Source organism: Sorex fumeus, unplaced genomic scaffold, assembly GCF_029834395.1.
Source record: "Sorex fumeus unplaced genomic scaffold, SorFum_2.1 ptg000063l, whole genome shotgun sequence".
Taxonomy (NCBI): domain Eukaryota; kingdom Metazoa; phylum Chordata; class Mammalia; order Eulipotyphla; family Soricidae; genus Sorex; species Sorex fumeus.
This window is the reverse complement of record NW_026606120.1, coordinates 8,869,362-8,889,223: the sequence shown is the minus strand read 5'-3', so window position 1 is coordinate 8,889,223 and position 19,862 is coordinate 8,869,362. Positions and strand designations below refer to the sequence as shown.

General features: G+C 49.1%; 1 protein-coding gene across 1 annotated transcript in view; it reads left to right on the top strand.

Moving 5' to 3' along the window:
* Positions 1-299: 299 nt before the first annotated feature.
* Positions 300-19,862, top strand: part of LCTL (lactase like) — a 30,833-nt gene continuing 11,270 nt past the window's right edge. The window contains 4 exon segments of the mRNA XM_056128063.1: positions 300-369; positions 372-388; positions 561-656; positions 3,273-3,329. Of these exon segments, the coding sequence (XP_055984038.1) occupies positions 300-369; positions 372-388; positions 561-656; positions 3,273-3,329 (240 nt within the window).

Here is a 19,862-nt window from a genome sequence, read left to right as displayed (position 1 = left end):
TGAAGTTCCAGGGATTGAGCCTGCACCAGCCATGCGCAGCGCAAGCACCTACCCTCGCCTCTCTCTTGTCGGGCCTCAGCTCCACATTTACACTCTTTCACGGCTCCTCATATCTCAGGCCCAAACCCCTGCATCTCACTGCCTGTAACTCTGGCTGCACTCTGTCACCATCATCACCCGTGTTTCTCACACAAGCAGGGCCGGCTACCTCCAGGGTCCTTCCTGGAGACAGAATGACCAGCTTCTGTCCACTCTCTCAGGTGCTGCAAGCCAGATTTGGCGGCTGGCAGAATGTGAGCATGGCTGCCTACTTCCGTGACTTCACCGATCTGTGCTTCGAGGTCTTTGGGGACAGGGTGAAGCACTGAATCAGTTCAGTGACCCTCTGGTAAGCTGGACCTGTTTGTCCCCACCCTCTGCACACACACACACACACACACACACACACACTCTCATATGCACACACGCAAACACACATGCACACACACAACACACATAGGCACACACAAACATGCTCACACACACACACACATCTCACAGTCCATTGGCCCTCCCTGCAGACAATTAGTGGAAAGGGCTATGAGAGGGGGGTCCACATGCCAGGTCTGAAGCTGCCGGGGACAGGCCTGTACCAGGATGCACACCACATCATAAAGGTGAGGTGCCTGAGTCCAAAAGGCTGCGATGGAGTAGAGGGGGCAGCAACCTTGGTTCCAGTTCACTGGGCTCCAGGGACTGAACTTCCTCACTCATCGGCTGCCATGGCTGGGCACATCTGCTGGCCTTCCCGTGCCCTTAGCTTCCCTGCTGTTAATGGACTGTCGGCTCCTGCACGCTCTCTGCTAGTGTGGTTTTGTGATCTAGAGCTTCCAGCCTAGCTAAGGGGCTGGACCTATGTGGGGGGAAACCCAGAGATCCCACCTGTAAGGTCCCTCCATCCAGGAGGGAGCCAGAAGTGAGGGCGCCCATGGTACGCGCTCAGACGCTGCCAGCTAGCACTTGGATAGAGCTGGGGTTTGGAAGGAACAAGGGAACAGGGGAAGTAGCAAAATAGTGTGGCACCTTGAGCAGAAGGGAACGGGGTCTGCCTGCAAGGGTACAGCAGGGTGGCGTGTAGGGTCCAGAGGCATCAGTGAGGGTGGGAGATGGCCATCTCTGTCTGGCTCTGGTCAGACCCAGTGCTGCTGCTCTTTTGGTGTTTGAGGCCACCCTGGGCAGTGCTCAGAAGACCAAATGGTGCCAGTGGTCAAGCCTGGGGTCCCTCATGAGCTCCAGCCCTCGGACCACCCTGCCGCCCGCAATATAGCGTGATTAACTATGGTCCTGAGCAGCCTAGTACATCCCAGTGCTAACTTTGCAACTGTGAGTTTACACCAACCGTGTGACTCCCTTCGCTGACTGCCTGCCCAGCACCCTGAGAGCTTTCCCTGATGTCCCACTTCAGCACGATGCACTTGTCTTGGTAGTTTCTTCTGACTGGCAAAAAGTCCAGGAGGGAAAGGTTCCTAAAGTGAACAAGGGTGTTCTGTGAGGGGGGTGTGGCCTGAATACTCGGTTCTCACATAGGTGCTTCTCAAAAATGTAGGAAGCATGTCAAAATGTTGCTTTTAAGGCTGGAGATATAGCTCTGGAAGAGCACATTTTCTATCCCTGACTCTGTAACTGAAAAAATATTACAGCTTTGTTATTTGGGAGCCACAGACAGCAGTGCTCAGGGCTTACTCCACATTCCAGGTGGGCCTTGGGGAACTTCTGGGTGCTGGGATTGAAGCAGCATTGGCCGCGTGCAATGCAAGTGTCTCACCCATGTACTATAACTCCGGCCCCAGAAATAATACAGCTCTTTAAAAAAAGGGTGACTGGGCCTCATGGTTAGAGTTTCTGACTCAACTCTAGACTAGAGCCCAGGAATTTGCATTTCACTCAAGCTCCCAGGGGTTTGTGATGCTCCTGGGTCTGGAGCTGCTGCCCTTAGCGCCTTCAGCACCTTGCGATGACCAGGTGGGACTGGACAGGTTACAGCGGCTCACTGTGTTCCTTCTTGACTCCCAAGTTCTTAAATATTTTCAAGAATGAAAATACTGAGTAAAATATGAGGCTGAGACTCAGAGTTGGAAAGTAGAAGTTTATGGAAAGTAGAAGAGAGAAGAAAAAGCTCCCAAGTGGGGAGGAACTTAGTGTAGCGCTGAGTTGAAAGGGAGTTTTGTCCTCTAAAGGCTCCTAGCAGTCCTTAGGGGTTGACAAGTTTTTAGAAAAGTTGCCAGAAAAGTATATGCTGTTTAGCCGGTCTATATCTTTCTGGGCATCTTTGACCCATATTTTAGTGTCCCTGTCGGTCTAGACTCCAGGGTAGATTTGTATGGTCCTGGAAATCTCCAGGACCACTGGGGCAGGACATTGGCAATGAATTATGTGTCTGGTCAGTGAGGGAAATGTGGCAAGGGGAAACTGAGGCTTCCTTTTTCACTGGCAAGGGAAAACAAATCCTCCAGGCCTAATTGCCAATTATCTCTGTTTCCCCATCAGCCTAAGCTCCAGGGCAGAGTTTTATGTTCCCGGGAAGTCCCGGGAATGCTAAGAGAGAACGCTGTGGGTGAAATGTGTGTCTGGCTGATGGCAGAGAGATGGAACATCTGGAGACAGAAAACTGAGGCTTCCTCTCTCCTTGGCAAGGGGAAACTGAGGCTGCTTCCTCCTCCTCCACCAATCTCTCAGGTGTTGGGCTGTGCAGGGCCATGGGGCAGCAGGAGACACTGTGCAGAAAGGAAAGATTAGATTCCAACACCAAGACTGTTCCAGACCCTCGACATCTTCCCCAGCGATCGAGTGCCTGTAGAAAATACTCAGAGACAAGCAGAAAGCCAGCCCGAGCGAAGTTAGAGGGTCCTTTGTGCCGGCTGAGCCCGGGCAGACCTTGAGTGCCCACCTCCAGCAGCCAGACCAAACAGGGTTGGGCCAAGTGGGATGTGTGAGAATGACAGGACTGAAATGGGATCTTTAGAAAATGGGGAAGCTTGAAAGGGAAGAGAGAAAAGGGTCCAGAGCGATAACACAGCGGGGAGGGCATTTGCCTTGCATGTGGCCTACCTGGGTTCGATCGATTCCCAGCATTCCATATGGTCCTCTGAGCACCACCAGAAGTAATAAATGAGTACAGAGCCAGGAGTAAGCCCTGAGCATCGCTGGATGAGACCAAAAAAGGGGAGTGAAGGAGAAAAAAGGAAAAGAGTGAAACCACACAGAAGAGACCTCTGTGCTTTTTCCTGTTGCAGGCCCAAGCCTGAGCCTGGCATTCTTACAACAGCACCTGGTGCAGCAAACAGCGTGGTGTCCTAGCTCAGACTGGTGCCCACGGAGGTGGGGGAGGGGGCACAGCCACACCTAGTCCCTCCACTCTCCTCCATTCTCTCTTTGACCGGCTGGTGGGGGATTTCATTGAGCTGCGCCTGGGGGGAGCCCCTGGACATCAGTGACACTAAGGATGTGGAGGCAGCCAAGTAATACCTCCAGTTCTGTCTGGGCTGGTTTGCCAACCCCACTTATGCTGGTGACTACCTCCAAGTCATGAAGGAACAAATCGGTGAGCCAAGCCATATCCTATCATGGAACTTTCTGTTTTATTATTTTGGACCTCACCCAGCAGTGCTCAGTGCTGATTACTGGCTCTGCACTTAGGGATCACTCCTGGTGAGGCTCAGAGGGTCAGATGTGGTTCCGGGGATCAAACACAAGTCAGCTATGTGCAAAGCAAACGTCCTACCCACTGTACTATCTCTCCACAATCACCCCTGCCCCTTGCCATTTTTTTTTTCTTGGATAGATAAAAGGTAAAGGTAAAGGCCCTCCCATTGTTCATGGATTTGCTCGAGCGGGCCCAGTAACGTCTCCATTGGAAACTTTGTTGTTACTGTGTTTGGCATATCGAATCGGGGAGCTTGCCAGGCTCTGCCATGTAGGCGAGATACTCTCCGAGACGGGCGGAGGACTCGAACTCGGGTCGGCCATGTTGGCTGCGTGCAAGGCAAACGCCCTACCACTGTGCTATCGCACCAGCCCTGCTTGCGATAGCACAGCAGTAGGGTGTTTGCCTTGCACGCAGCCAACATGGCCGACCCGAGTTCGATTACTGGATAGAATCATGTATAAATTGGGATTTCACTTAAGTGGTTGTATGCTGCCTTGAAAGCATGAGGTTTGATTCAAGGGCTGGAGAGAGATATTGCAGTGATAAGGTGCTTGCCTTGGACTCAGCTGGCCCGGGTTCAATCCTCGCCATCAATTATGGTTTTACAGTGCCACCAGGAGTAATCCCTGAGCACAGAACCAGAGGATAAGCCCTGAGCACTGCTGGCTGTACCCCCTTCCACACAAGGATTCAAAAGTGAAACTGACTTAAACAGAAAAGATAACTGAAATGTCTGGGACCGGCTCATTAGAAGAAAAGGCAGGGACCAAGAAAGGAATCAGGCTGATACGGGTTTATTGAAAATACTTCCTGAGGAATACAGTGGACATGCACTCGACATGTGTCCTGGGGTGGATCTATACAGAATTCTGGGGAGAAATGCATGATTAGAGGAGGCTCCAGGGCTTTTGGAAGGTTCCAGGAATTAAGAAATCCCTGGGTGGTTTCACAATGCAGGTCCTTCTACCTGAGCTCACCTATCAGTAAGATTCTCCATGTTAGTGAATACCAAAACCCAGCATTGAGTTAGAAGCTTTATTTTTAAATTTTTTTTTAATGTAGGAGTATTGCTATTTATTCAGTCATTGATTAGGCTGATTGAATTGGGCATGAACTCCACCTTACTTTTTTTTCCCTTTTTTATAAATTTTTTATTGAATCACCGTGAGAGCAGTTACAAAGCTTTTGGTTTAAGTCTCAGTTATACAATGATAAAACACCATCCCTTCACCAGTGCCCATTTTCCACCACCAAAAACCCCAGTATACCCCCCATCCCACACCCTCTCCCTACCTGTGGAGCAGTGATTTCCACATTACTCTCACTCTACCTTGATTACATTCAATATTTCGACATCAGATCCACCATTATTATTTGAGATTTCACACCAAAACACACAGATCTGCCGAAAAGGCAACCGTAGACAATTTGTTTTCTATTGATGATTATGAATAACATATGATGTCACATGGCCACAATAGTGGCCGCACAATTTTGGAATTATGAAATTTTAACAATAAAATCTGGAGGAATTCCTGCCAGAACCTGCTGGGTTCCAAGACTTGTTCCTGAGTCTCTGGGATCATGGCCGTTAAGAGCTTGATCAGGAGCCAGAGAGGCCATTCGTGGGCAGCGACTCAATGTCTTGTTGGGGCTGGGAGGAAATGGCTGGGAAAGGGGCAGGGAAGGGTCATCTAATGGACACCTGTGGGGGGAGGGATGGACTCTGTGTGGATCAGGCACAGAAAGGTGGAGTAATAGAGTCTGTTTGTAATCTGAGGTCAATTATTGTATCAGGTGTTAGCTCTGTAACTGACTCGTGAACTACACTTGACTCTCAGGCATTTCTCCATGCTTTGAAGTATGTCATTACTCAAACACAGGGAAGAGTAGAGAATAGGGGAAAGGAGAGGAGAGGAAGGGAAGAGAAGGGAAGGGAAGGGATGGGAAAGAAACTGGATTTGAGTAGAGGGGAGGGAACAGAGATATTAAGAACTTCCCCCCTCAAGACTAAGACCCATTAACGCTGATGGAAAAATAAAGGGACCCAGAGGGCAGGAGGGAGCAAGGCCTGTGAGGCCTCAACGGTCAGCTCTGGACACTGGTCCTCGAGTTTCCAGAGTTCCACAGAATGTGAGAGCGACAGCTGTAGGCCTTGGCATGTGCCACCATAGGGAAAATTTTGTGGGAGAGGGAATAAAAAAATCCAGATATTAAAGATGGTAATAGGTTATTTATGAAATCCTGTCAGGAGGAGCACTCTAACCCACAGTGCAAAACTTAAAATAGCTGGCGCCAGAATACAGTGGGTGGGGCGTTTGCTTTGCTCACAGCCGACCTGGGTTTGATCTCAGGCACCCCATATGGTCCCCTGAGCACCATCAGGAGTAGTTCCTGAGTGCAAAGCCAGGAGCAATCCCTGAGTAGGGCCAGGTGTGGCCCAGAAGAGTGCCTCTCTTAGAAGCAGACTGATGGTGGGAGTCATTGGGGGTGTCAGTGGGGGATGGGGGGATTGGAGGAGATAGTGGACACTGGTGAAAGGATCCGTGTTGATACATTGTATGCCTGAAACCAAATCATGAATAACTTTGTAAATTCACAGTCACTAAATAAAAAGAAAGAAAAGATGTTGCAGCACAGATGAACAGTCTCTGAGTGTAATGTACAGACTTGGTAGTTGATTCTTACACATTTCTCTGTCAGTGACACAAAAATCCTCTTGTTAAAGCAACATCCCCATATTTGTTTGTGTAGGGAGAAAGTGTGGCAGAATGTCTTTAAAATGGTGTATTTAAAGAAAAGAAAGAACTTGGGGCTGGAGCAATAGCACAGTGGGTAGGGCATTTGCCTTGCATGAGGCTGACCCGGGTTTGATTCCCAGCATCCCATATGGTCCACAGAGTACCACCAGGGGTAATTCCTAAGTGCAGAGCCAGGAGTAACACCTGTGCATAGCTGGGTGTGACCAAAAAAGAAAAAGAAAGAAAGAAAGAAAGAAAGAAAGAAAGAAAGAAAGAAAGAAAGAGAGAGAGAGAGAGATATCTCTATAGTGCTGGAGAGATAGTACTTGTTGTGTTGCAGTCACACACTCCCATCCCCAGTTCAACCATCTCCCCATCCCTAGGAAGTAAATCTGCCCATTGGTGACACTGACAAATGCAGCTGAAATAATTCTTGACCATGGGACTGTGCAACTTGGAGGAAGATGGAATCTCTGCTGTTCTGTCCTGGGAAGGGAGTTTTGCTCACACATTGACCAGACACAAGGATGCAAATGCAACACCCCTTTATTGCTAGCTCAAGCTAGTGTCCAAGTCTCATCCAATGCAGTGGACTCTTGGCAAGGACTTGGACTCCACATTCTGAACAGCTTATATAGGGTTTGGTTACATAACAGCTTTTTTCCAGGAACTGGAAATATGTTTCCAATTCTGGTCCCAGTCCTGTCCTGTTACTCCAGGGACCAATACTATGTTTACAATTCTTGGTCTCTGTTTGGTCTGAGACTCCACTCTCTTGGCCCTCTCTGCTTGGCTGGGCACCACTGCCCGTGCCCCTTACTCTGATAGGCTGTTGCCATGGGTCGGTTTATCTACCCAGGGTGATATTATTTTCTGAGAAGTCAGGACTTCCTGATGTAAGAAACCAAAATTTAGGCCTGCTGAATTTTGGTCTTAAAGTGGAACCTGTCATGGCTCTACTTCAGCCTCATACCGGGTGGTGCCCGACTTCGAGAATCCCTGAGATCTCCTCCTCTGCAGTCCTGTGCATGCCTGGGCCCCTGCTCAGAAAACCTGTTTCCACCCCATTATTGCCTGAAAAATCCACGAGGAAAGAGCTCTGAAGGAGCGGGACCAGGTCCTGGCCCTGCTGAGGGGCCGACTCTCTTTCCTGATGGACACCGTGTATCACCGCCAAGTTGCCGGGAGGATGGGACAGCGGGGAGGGTGCTTGCCTTGCAGGTGGCCACGCTGGGTTCAGTCCCAGCACCACACAGGGTCACCTAAGCATTGCCAGGCTGTGTGCTGGGCCCAGGTTCAGTCCCACACTTCAGGTTCCTTCAGTACTTGCAGCAGCGACCCTCATCCCAGCAGGGTGTGGTCTTCAAACCAGAGAAATCAGGAAGAAACCTCAAAAAATCAGTGGGGTCTCACGGGATAAGGGTGGAGCTGGTCCTTCTCCTCCCCACCCTGATGAGACCTGAGATGCCACTCACAAATGGCCCCTCTGGCTACTTATTAAGCTCCTTAACGGTCATGATCCCAGAGGCACACAAATGAATCTTGGAACCCAGCGGCTTTTGGCAGAAATCTCTCCAGACCTATTTATTAAAATTTCAGAACCCTAAGATTGCGCAGCTCATATGCTATTCATTATCAGCAATAGAAAACAAATTGTCTAATGTTGCCTTTTCAGCAGATCTGAGTACTGGGGGGAAATTCCAAATAATAATGGTGGGACTGGTATCAAAATATTGAATGTAATCCAAGCAGAGAGAGTAATGTGGAAATTATCTGCGACACTGAGAGAGGTAGGGGTGGGATGGGGGGTATATTGGGGATTTTGGTGGTGGAAAATGTGCACTAGTGAAAGGATGGGTGTTTGATCATTGTATGACTGGAACTTAAACCCGAAATCTTTGTAACTATTTTCACGGTGATTGAACAAATAAATTTATTCATGTCACGGTCCTCCTGTTGTTCATGGATTAGCTCAAGCGGGCCCAGTATCACCTCCATTGTGAGACTTGTTACTGTGTTTGGCATGTCGAATACGTCACAGGGAGCTTGCCAGACTTTGCAGTGTGGGTGAGATACTCTCGGTAGCTTGCCTGGCTCTCCAAGAGGGGTGGAGGAATAAATTTCTTTTTTAAAAAAAAAGAAAAATAAAAGAAAACTCAAAAAATACAATTTTTGCAACACATGAGAATGCCATGCAGTTCCGAGTCCAGTGTCTTGTGGGATCATATTGGCAGCTGTCTCTGCTCCCGGGCAGCAGGGTCGGTTAGGGCACAGGCCAAGACAGAAAACAGCAGCTGGGCACAGAGATGGGACAGGGGTTAAGGCACTGGCCTCGCTTGCAGGGACAGTGGCCACCACCCTGGTTCAAGCACCCACCAACACAAACGATATCACCAGGAGTCACTCCTGAGCACAGAGCCAGGAAATATCCCGGAGCACTGCTGGGTGTAACCCCAAAATGAAGGGAGGGTAGGAGGGACGGGAGGAAACAGCAGGGAGCCCCACAGTTTATGATTTTTAGGATCTGCTTTAAATCTGGGTCCTCAGTCCTAGTCAGGCAGACCGGGGTTAACCACAGCCTGAGGGACCACAGCATTTCCTTGGACGCGGCTGACCCAGATTTGTTCCCTTGCTCCCCATATGGTCCCCTGAGCCCACCAGGAGTGAACCCTGAGCACAGAGCCAGGAGTATTCCCTGGGTAGTGGGTATGGCCCCAACACACACACACACACACACATACACACACAAACACACACACACCACACATGAATCCTACCTGGAGCTCCCAGCGGAGTCTGTGAGACCAGAGGGCTCCAGTGAGGCTCTGTCCGTCAGCATCAACTGCAGCACACCCGCACGCCTCCACATGCTCTGCACTTACTGATGAGGGACTACACCCAACAGTGCTCAGGGGTCACTCCTGGTGGTCCCGGAATCCAATCAGTCCTCACCCCCTGTGTGCAAGACAGATGCTCAGTCCCTGAGCTCTCTCTACGGCCTCACTCAGATGCAAGCATCGCCCCATTCTCCTCTCTCATGCCCATCTCATGTGGGGTGCCAGGGCATCAGGCAACCAGCTCACAGTGACCCCCAAACACCAGTAGGTCTGGATGATAGCTCACATCTGTGAGGGGGTGAGCCAGGGAGGCTCAGCTGGATGACAAAGACTGTGTGTGTGTGTGGGGGGGGGGCATCACCCTTCCATCCAGCAGTCTTACAGGGCCTGTGGCACTTAGGCCACTCTCTAGAAGAGGAGACTAGAGCAGCCAAGGGTCCGGCTAATGCCGCACAGGCCCCACACATCAGGACAGAAAAGCCCACAGACTCTGAAGTTACAGCGCAACAGAGAGCACAGTGAGAACCCCCCTCCCGACCAGGCTCCTCACCCCTGGTCTCTGTGCCGGGGGCAACTGGCCCATGGGTCCTTCCAAGAGGGACATGGGCCTCCTCCCCGATCTGCCAGGCAAGGGGGAACTCTGCACAACGTCCCCTCTGGGATGGTACCCTGCCCCCCCACTCTCAGTACTCAAATGCCAACAGGCTACAGCACTGTGACCTGCTTGAATCACCAACAAAATGTTTTTTAAAATCTTTCGTTGTCACCATTTGTTACATTTTTTTAGTGTTTCTAGAACCACAAATAACCTATGTTGTTTGTCAAATTGTCAAAATGCAACGATCTACTTTTAGATAGTGGTGGAACCTTGCTGATAGGCACTTGGCAGTTTCCAAATTTCTGCTATTACATAACAATGCTGCCGCACATAAGCACGCGCGCGCATGTGCGCGCGCGCGCACACACACACACACACACACACACACACACACACACAGAGTAGGCTAAATTCCTAGAAGTAAAACTGATAGGCCAAGTGTGTTGCAGTATTTGTGTGTGTGTGTGTGGGGGGGGGGAGAGAGTTAATTTGGTTTGGGTCACTGGGAATCAAACCCAGGTATTTTGCTTGGTTATCTTTTGGGGGCCACACTTTGCGCTACTCAGTGCTTAGTCCAGACTCGGAGATCACTCCTGACGGGGCTCAGGGGACCCTATGGGATGTCGCCTGCGGACAAGGGCAGCCCCTATACGCTATGTTTAAGATTCCTTCTCCCGATCGCCTTCCAGCAGTGCTGCTGTGATGCGCACTGCGTGTATTGGCAGTGGGGCTGCCGCGGGGTGCTGAGACTCTCGCACCCCCCAGTCCCTTCAGCAGTGAGTGCCCTGAGCCCTGGCCCAGTCTAGCCTGCGCACCTTGTGGGGGTCACTGCGGTGCCGCCGCAATGTCGCCAGGGGGCGCACTCCCGCCATGCAGCTCACACAGGCCAAGTTGAGGCTGGGTGGGAACGCGGGGGCTGTGGGGGCAGCAGGAAGGCGGGCAGCAGGCAACCACGGACTACCGGTGAAGGCAGGGGGGCCTAATGGTTCTCTGCAATTCTGGACTCATGTTTCCATGGAAGGCGCTCTCAGCATTCCGCACGATCTCCTCCCGCTTCTTGACATCCCCCGCCCGTCCTGTCCAGCTGTCCCCCTGCAGGCAGGTCTACCCAGGGCACCACTGTGAGTCACCTGCATTATCTCCACGGGGAGGGGTGGTGCTCAGGGGCACCCCTGGCAGTGTAGGGGATGCTGTGCACTGCCCTGGCCTCTGGGCTGGCCTTTGTGCTCCCACTCCGCCTTTCTGCAGGTGGCCAGAAGGGGCCAAGCACTGGGAGATGGGCAGCTTCCCTACCCGTGTCCCCTCCCCTCCTAGCTGCTGAGGGCCACAGAGTCATGAACTGAAAGAAGACTTGGCGCTCCCCAAGTCCCTGGGGACCTGCAGGGTCTTGGCAGGAGCTGCAGATCAGACAGCAAATGCCCAAGGCTGGGGAGGCCCAGCCCGTGCTGAACGCAGAAGCCAGCCTTTGAGCATGTCCACAATCCCAGAGGGACCCATACACACAGAGAAAACGCTGGTGGCGCAGGTGTTCATAATCCCACACCGACAGGGGCACGGAAGGCCACAAAGAGAGGCCTGACCCCAGTGAGCACGGGGAGCACCACACAGGTCACCTCAACTAGGAGCACAACCCCTGAAAAGTGCGAGTGTGAGCACCACCACTATGGGAGGATGGACGTCCGGGAGCACCCTTCCAGGAGTGATCCCTGACCACAGAGCCAGGTGTGCCAACCCCCACCTCCACCCCAGGAAAAGCTTCTCCAGGAGATGCTACTGGTAACTCGTGCTGTGGTTTCAGGGCCACAACCAGCCACGCTGAGAGACCACAGCAGGCCAGGGGTCAAAACCAAATCTCCCACATGTGGGGCCTGTGCTCCAGCCCTTGGCATCAGCTCTCTGCTCCCTCCAGGAGGTTCTAAGACAGAAATGGCCTCCAGAGTTGCTGGACAAGCCCAACTCAGAAGCCAGGAGGGATAGGGCTGACTCCAGTGTTCCAAATCTGGGCCTATGGCTTTTCCTGGAACTCCTGTAATCTCAAGCATGTGGGGAGGGGAAGTTTTCTGGTCCACCGGTTCTTTGGGGTCATCCCAGTGGAAGGCAGCCAACACCCTCTCCTCCATGTCCTTCCCCGACTCCAGAACTCACCCAGGTGATAGCGACTGACTCAGACACTTCCTGTTTTCGTGGCCACAGTGACAAGGGGGTAGACACAGGAGCTGATGACCAAAGGGGGAGGCCGGAGAAAGACATGGCTGATGCTGGGGGGCCAGCCTCCCTCCAGCCACCCGGGGCCTGCTTCTGGACTCTGGGACTCCTGGGGGTGTTCTGGAGGTCAGGTCAGCAAAGGCAGGAAGAGTTCTGGGCAGCTTTTCTTGAAGGGTACCAGCCTGGGCTGAGGGAGACAATGGCTCCCCCTGAACCAAATACTGGACAGCAGGTGAGGCAGAGACCATGGGTCAGACCCTGGGGTACTTGCATGCCCTGCCATTCACTGCTGTGAGACCCCAACAAGCCAGGTCCCCCTGTCACCTTCGATGCCATATGATACCCTGGATCTGTGCTCAAACCCCAGGGTCCCAAGAAACAACTCGAGCTGCCTCAGCCCCCAGCCCCCAGGGGTCTCATGAGCTCCTGGACACAGAAACAAGTACCAGGGCTTCAGCAGCTGTGGAAAGGGCCCTGGACACTCCGCTGGGATGATCCGGTGTGAGGAGTTTATGAAAGTATGATCTATGCAGGCCAGAGGCTCCAAGCACCTGCCTTGCACATACGCCACTTCATGACCAGCCCTGGGCTTGATACCAGTTGTTCGGGGTCTCCAGCAGAAGAACCTAGGGAATCTGGAATCCCAAGCATGGAATCTGGGGCTCATGGACAGGAGTGCAACTCCCATGGCCACCAAAAAGCCCCCAAAGAGTGCCACAGCCACATCCTGACATGCACCAGCCAGGGAGCATCACACAGCATCAACAGAGGGATGGGAAGAAGGAAACCCACGGGAATGACTTGATCATTTGACATCCTGTTACTCATCAATTTGCTCAAGCAGGCACCAGTATAGTCTACATTCATCCCTGTCAGTGCTAGTGTAGCCCAATGGCATCTGCTCGCTCCAGGAACACGAAGAGTCTCAAACCATTCATTCAGGGTCTTGACAAAGAAGTCTGACCATCCTGTAGGTAGGTGGCCATGCGATCTTTTGTCATTCCGTGAAATCCAGTCAGTAACAGCTCTAGTCCAGCGGTGGTCTCCAAATCACATTACGTCTCCAGCCCATCTGATTTTTGATGCCTTGGAAAACGAGACAATGTCCCTGATTCTAGATTGTTGACAAATGTTGGAACTCCAGATTCCTTCTCTCACTTGAGTGAAGCGTGATACTCCAAGCATAGCTCTTTCAATTCCTCTTTGGGAGACCCAAATAGTTTTCTCATCCTGTTTTCGTAGGGACCCAGGTCTCTGATGCATATGTTAATGCAGGAAGAATGGTGGAGTCAAAGAGATGTGCCCGGAGCACATCTACAGCAATAAAGATTTGTATGTATAAAATAAAACATGTGTCTTCAAGGGAGAAACTGAGGAACGTGTCCAATTAGGGGGTGAGAATGACAATTGTTAGTGATGACCAAACAGCCCCTTCACTCCCTGATGTGCTGTTGAATGAAACTGTGTATCTGTGGGCTCCCCAACCCCCTAGCCTTGGTCCCCATACCCAAACTGAGGGCCTTTCGCAGATGTTTAGTAGAGCAGATATCTTACAATGCCACGTCATCCAAGACAAGGAGAGTCTGAGACCCGACTCAGCTGGAGGTGCCTTCTAGAGACATAACTGGAACCTCACTCTGGGTGCATGATCCTGGGATGGGATCCTAGGAGAGAAAAGAAAGCAGTAACATCCAAATATAGTGTAGAGATTTGTGATACTGTCCTGACATGGACTTATCAGCTGTAGAAATGTAATAGGGATAAAAGATGAAGAATGTTCCTAAGAAAAGGAACAGGGAGTGGAAGGAAAGTTACCTGGTAGTTTCTAGGTTTGGCATCAGAAGGCTCTGGGGCCATGATGGAACCTCAGACACAGCACAAGGCCCTAGAGGTTTCCCTTCTGCAACTCTCCGCCCGGCTCCTGAGCTGCCCCCAGGACTGCTCTGAAGGCATCTTCATCCCATGGATGTCCTCCTCCTGAGTCAGCATCTCAGCATGAGACAGACCACAGCCCCGCCCCTGAAAAGTAGAAGCGAGCAGAGCAGTGGCGCCCCCGTGTGGCCATAGCGCAGAAGGACAATTCGGTCCGAATTGTGCTTCCTAACAGGGAGCTCTCCAGGCCTCCCAGCAACAGGACAGACTGTGTACACTAGGCGGCGCCCTATCCACCGTCAGGTGCTGTGTCTGAGTATGCTTAGTTTCCCTAAGCATACTCACATAGAGGCTCCTCTTCATTTATAACTGTGAGCACTGCTTCAAGTGTGATTAAGCAACATGTACACGACAAATCTTTGTTAATAATATTGTAAACCACAAATCTTAATCAGTAAATTTTAAAAATAAATTAAAAATATACAACAATAATAACAACAACTTCAGTTCATAACCCAGAGCCAGAGCGAGCCCCAGAAGCATTCTGGAGCCCTCACTGTGCTGAGATGAGATATTGATCTCCAGATCTCTGTTGCTTATTCCTGCTGCTGCTGATTCCACTGGAATTAATTCTAAATTCTAAGTTTCAGTTCCTAGGTTGAATTGGAGGATAAAAGAGGTTAAAAGCCCCAGGGCCCTAGACTGGGAATATACAGGGAATGTCTCATTAAATGAGCTGGAGGGATAGCACAGCAGTACAGCGTTTGCCTTGCAAGCTGCCGGCCCAGCCGAGCCAGGTTCAATTCCTCCGCCCCTCTCGGAGAGTCCGGCAAGCTACTGAGAGTATATCGCCCGCACGGCAAAGTCTGGCAAGCTACCCATGATGTATTCGATATGCCAAACACAGTAACAACAAGTCTCACAATGGAGACGATACTGAGCAAATCAATAAACAACAGGAGGACAGTGCTACAGTGCTACAGTCTCATTAAAAAGTGAAGGAGGGAGGAAATAGTGACCTTAGGAGATGGAGGCCAAGTGGAGTGGAGAGGGAAGAAGCAGAGAAAGGGGCACGGCAGGGTCTGCTAGTGGACGCCTGTGGGGAGGGATGGGGTTTGTGAGGATCAGGTACAGGAACCAATGGGTAGGGGTGAATTTGTTGCCTGGAGGATACTTATTAGAACAGGATTTAGCTCTGTAATTGACTGGTAAACTGTAGTTAACTTTCAGACATTTTCCCACACTTCGATTCCCCATATTTTGAGTTATGCCATATAACTCAAACACACAGGGAAGTGTAGAGGATAGAGGAAAGGAGAGGAGATAAATGGAAGGAAAGAGAAGGGAAGAGGAGGGGAGGGAGATCTATGGTTTCTTTGTCCACGCACCATTTCTGAAGGGCACAGGGGAAAAAAAAAAAACAAAGGAAGGGAGGGATAGCCAAATGACTATGGGCCTATTCTAAAATCTCAGTGTAAAATTCAAGATTATAAAAAAATATATCTTCAGTGGTTTTTGTTCCAAAGGAAAGAAATGTCTTGTTTCCAAAAAGGAGAACTATAGTTGACATTGGTGGAGAAATTGGTGTCAAAATATTAATTACAGTAACTTTATAAATCATGGTTCGTTAATAAATAGAAAAAATCTTTAAAAGGAGAATCATCAGAGATGGTGAATTGGTTCGTCTTAGCTAGAGTTGGATCATCTCCGCGGGAACATCAAGTCCAGTCTAGGATCTCAGTTTCAGTTTGGGGCTTACTGTCTCTAATTTCAGATGATATTGATTTTCTCCTTCCTTCCTTCCTTCCTTCCTTCCTTCCTTCCTTCCTTCCTTCTTTTTTTCTTTCTTTCTTCCTTCTTTCTTTCTTGTTTTTTTTTTAGTTTTTTGGGGCCACACCCAATGCTGCTCAGGCCATTTTCCTGGCGCTGTACTCAGGGATTACTCCTGGTGGACTTGGGGGACCATTTGGGGTGCTGGGGCACCCTACCTGCTATTCTGGCTCCCAGATTATGTTATATAGTCTAATTCATGCTAATATTAAAAATATCTGTAAAAGTATATGAACATAAATGACCAATCATATGTATCTTGTTTGTTGTTAAAACCATATTGACAGGAGGGAGGAAATGAACAAAGACTGAGTAGCAGAGTCTCATATTGGAGTCGTTTATCTCTAGCGGACGGTGTCAGGGTTGAGGCATATTGGGTAGGATACCAGAACCAGGAGCTGTGGTTTCTGGTGGGCACGTGGGTGGGTACCACAGTGACTCCAGTGACACCGCAAGCATAATTTGTGCCTCAACTGGGAGTGCACCTCTGCCCCCAGCAAGCACGTGGGAAAGTCCCACCAACCTCGGGTGAGCATCACAGGTAGAAAGGTGCTCGCAACAGTCAGGCATGTGTGCAGCCTCCAGGCATCTCAGCATCATTGACAACAACAATGAAGAGAAGGAGAGGAAATAAATGTAATAAGATAAAAATAACTAAAACATGCAGTTTATAAACACAGGCTATGCTATGAGCAGTGCAAAGAGCATTTTGACTGCATCAAACTCTTGCAGATTTTTAAATTTATTTTATTTAATTAAAATATTATTCTTTTTTATTCTATGTTTGTATTCTATATTTTGTCCGCACTGTCCTCCCGTTGTTCATCGATTTGCTCGAGCGGACCCAGTAACGTCTCCATTGTGAGACTTCTTGTTACTGTGTTTGGCATATTGAATACTCTCAGTAGCTTGCCAGGCTCTCTGAGAGGGGCGGAGGAATCGAACCCAGCTCCGCTGGGCTGGCTGCACGCAAGGCAAACACCCTACCGCTGTGCTATCACTCCAGCCCATTCTATATTTTGCTCGAGCGGGCCCAGTAACGTCTCCATTGGAGACTTTGTTGTTACTGTGTCTGGCATATCGAATACTCTCGGTAGCTTGCCGGGCTCTCCGAGAGGGGCGGAGGAATCGAACTCGGGTCGGCCATGTTGGCCGCGTGTAAGGCGAACGCCCTACCCGCTGGGGGAGGTGGCGCTGCAGTAAAGCACTTGCCTTGCATGTGTGAGGCCCTGGGTTTGATCCCTGGTGCCAGAAATAGTGAAACCAGATTCTATATTTTATTCTATTTAATTTTTATAAAGTAGTTAAAATAAAAATCTTTTACATTTAATATTAGAACACCAATCCCACAACCATAACACTTCCCCACCACCATAGTTAGGATGTTTCCATCTTGAACCCCAACCCCTGCCCCAAAGAGGAATCAAGATAATTCATTTAGTATTGTATTATTTGTTATGAATAAACCACTGAAAATGATCCAAAAATCTTTCCTTAGAAGAATGTGTGTGAAGATTGTTGTATTTCATCCAGGGGCCATTAGCCTTTTTCTAAGAGATTATTAACATGTTGTGAAAGATTAAGCCTTGAAAGATTAACATGTTGTGAAAGATATATACATCACGGTCACGGTCCTCCCATTGATCATCGATTTGCTCTAGCGGGCCCAGTAATGTCTCCATTATGAGACTTGTTGTTACTGTGCTTGGCATATTGAGTACGTCACAGGTAGCTTGCCAGGCTCTGCCGTGCGGGCGAGATACTCTCGGTAGCTTGCCGGGCTCTCCGAGAGGGGCGGAGGAATCGAACTCGGGTCGGCCATGTTGGCTGCGTGCAAGGCAAACACCCTACCGCTGTGCTATCGCTCCAGCCCACATATATACATATCTGTAAAAATATATTTCCCTCTATGATTGGTTGCTTTCTACTTTAAACCCCACCAAATGTGTTGTGCTACTCTTGGAATATTAGTGGTGTGAGGTAAGACATGTTGGGTAGCTACAAATGTGACTGTGCATTGAGAAGAAAGTTTATTCATGGGTGAGTCTCGGCCAGAGTGAAACACTTGCAGCTAGAGGCAATGGACCCTTGTCTGTAAACTCAAGTTCAAATTTACAATGAGATATTATACTCCCATGTATTGTGATATGTTGTGGGTCACACAATCTCTGGGATATAGAATGCAAAAATTTTAAAAATAGAAAAACACACTGGATTGGGAAGATAATACAGGAGTTAGAGGGAGTCGGAGCGACCGTACAGTGGGAGGCACTAACCTTTTATGTGGCCAACTTGGATCTGATTCCCATATGGTTTCCTGAGCCTGCCAGGAATGATCCGTGAGTGCAGAACCAGGATTGCAGCCCCCTCCCCTTAAAGCAACAAAAGAGTTAGAAGTGCATGTTCTGCTCTCTGGGACCTGGTAAGATTCCAGCACCTCTTGACCCCGTGAGCCCAAGCTGTAGCCTTGGAAGCCCCCAAGGTGATCCCGGTGGTCTGAGGCACCTCAGGGCCAGAGAAACACTGAATTGTTGGACCCAGAATTGAGCCATCTGCTAGATTGACCTGTTATCTCTGGGAGGGGCCCCTCAGCCCCAGAGCACAGTCAGGAGTCTCCCTGGCTCCTGGCCCATAATATGTAACAGCAGTTGCACAGCTATTCCTCATATACTGTGGGGTGGTATTTGTTGTTGTTTGGGGGCTACACCTGGCTGTGCTCAGGGGTTACACTGGCTCTGCACTCAGGAATAACTCCTTGGTGGGCTCAGGGAACCATATGAATCAAACCTGGATCGGTTGTGTGCAAGAAAATTACCCTTACCCCTGTACTATCTCTCTGGCCCTTATATCATGTTATTTTTTATAACTTCTAAAACTATTTTTATTAATCTGTAATAAGTTCCATAAAATAATATCTACATATACATTTTAGGGATTGGATAAACATATGCAAATTTAACCAAAACTAGTGCATATAAATACTTGTATTTGAAAACAAATTTAAAATTTGTTTTTAAAGTAGGTTAGAATTCTTCTCAGATTCATTTATTTATTTATTTTTATTGAATCACCATGAGAATAGTTACAAAGCTTTCGGGTTTATGTCTTGGTTATACAATGATCAAACACCCATCCCTTCACCAGTGCACATTTTCCACCACCGAGAACCCCAGTATATCCCCATCCTACCCTTCCCCCTGCCTGTGTGGCAGATGATTTCCACTTTACTCTCTCTCCACTTTGATCACATTCAATATTGCAACAAGAGAGCCACCATTATTATTTGGAATTTTCCCCAACAGTCAGAATTGCCGAAAAGGCATCATTAAATACTTTGTTTTCAATTGCTGATTATGAAGAGTGTATGATGTCTCAAGACTTCTATCATTGCTGTGCAATTTTGCAATTCTGCTATTTTAACTATTAAGTCTGGAGGGATGTCTTCCAAAAGCCACTGGGTTGTGAGATTGGTTTGTGTGCCTCTGGGATCATGGCCATTAAGGAGCTCAATAAGTAGCCAGAAGAGCTAACTGTTCATGGGCAGAAACTAGGGCACAGGCCTTCCACATATGGAGGCAGGGGTCCATCCTGGATGTGCAGAAATAAACAAAAGTTTAGTTTAGTGAAAAAAACATTGGCCATAGACTAGAATGGAAGTTTATTTTTTGAGTAGGATCTGACAAATATTTTATAAGTGTCATAAAATTTAAAGTATTTAAAGTAATTTAAAAACATCACATATGGAAGAATTAAAAATATTCTTAAGGCCAGGGCCAGAGTGCAGCAGGTAGGTTATTTACCTGACATACAGCTGACTGGGATTCAATTCCTGGCACCACATATGGTTTCCTGAGTCTCCCTAGGAGTAAGCCCTGAGCACTGCCGGGTGAGACACAAAAACAAAAAAAAAATTGAAAGTTTCATACAACCTAAAAACAGCTCTTAGTGTGTGCATTTCAGAGGGATTCATTCTAAAGAGACAGTGTGGGAAAGAGAACAAGGAGCATAGGTACTCTTGGGAGTGGGTTAGGTGAAGGAGGAGAATTAATGTGGATAATATAAGTAGCGTACGGAGATGGCGGATGGTATTACGC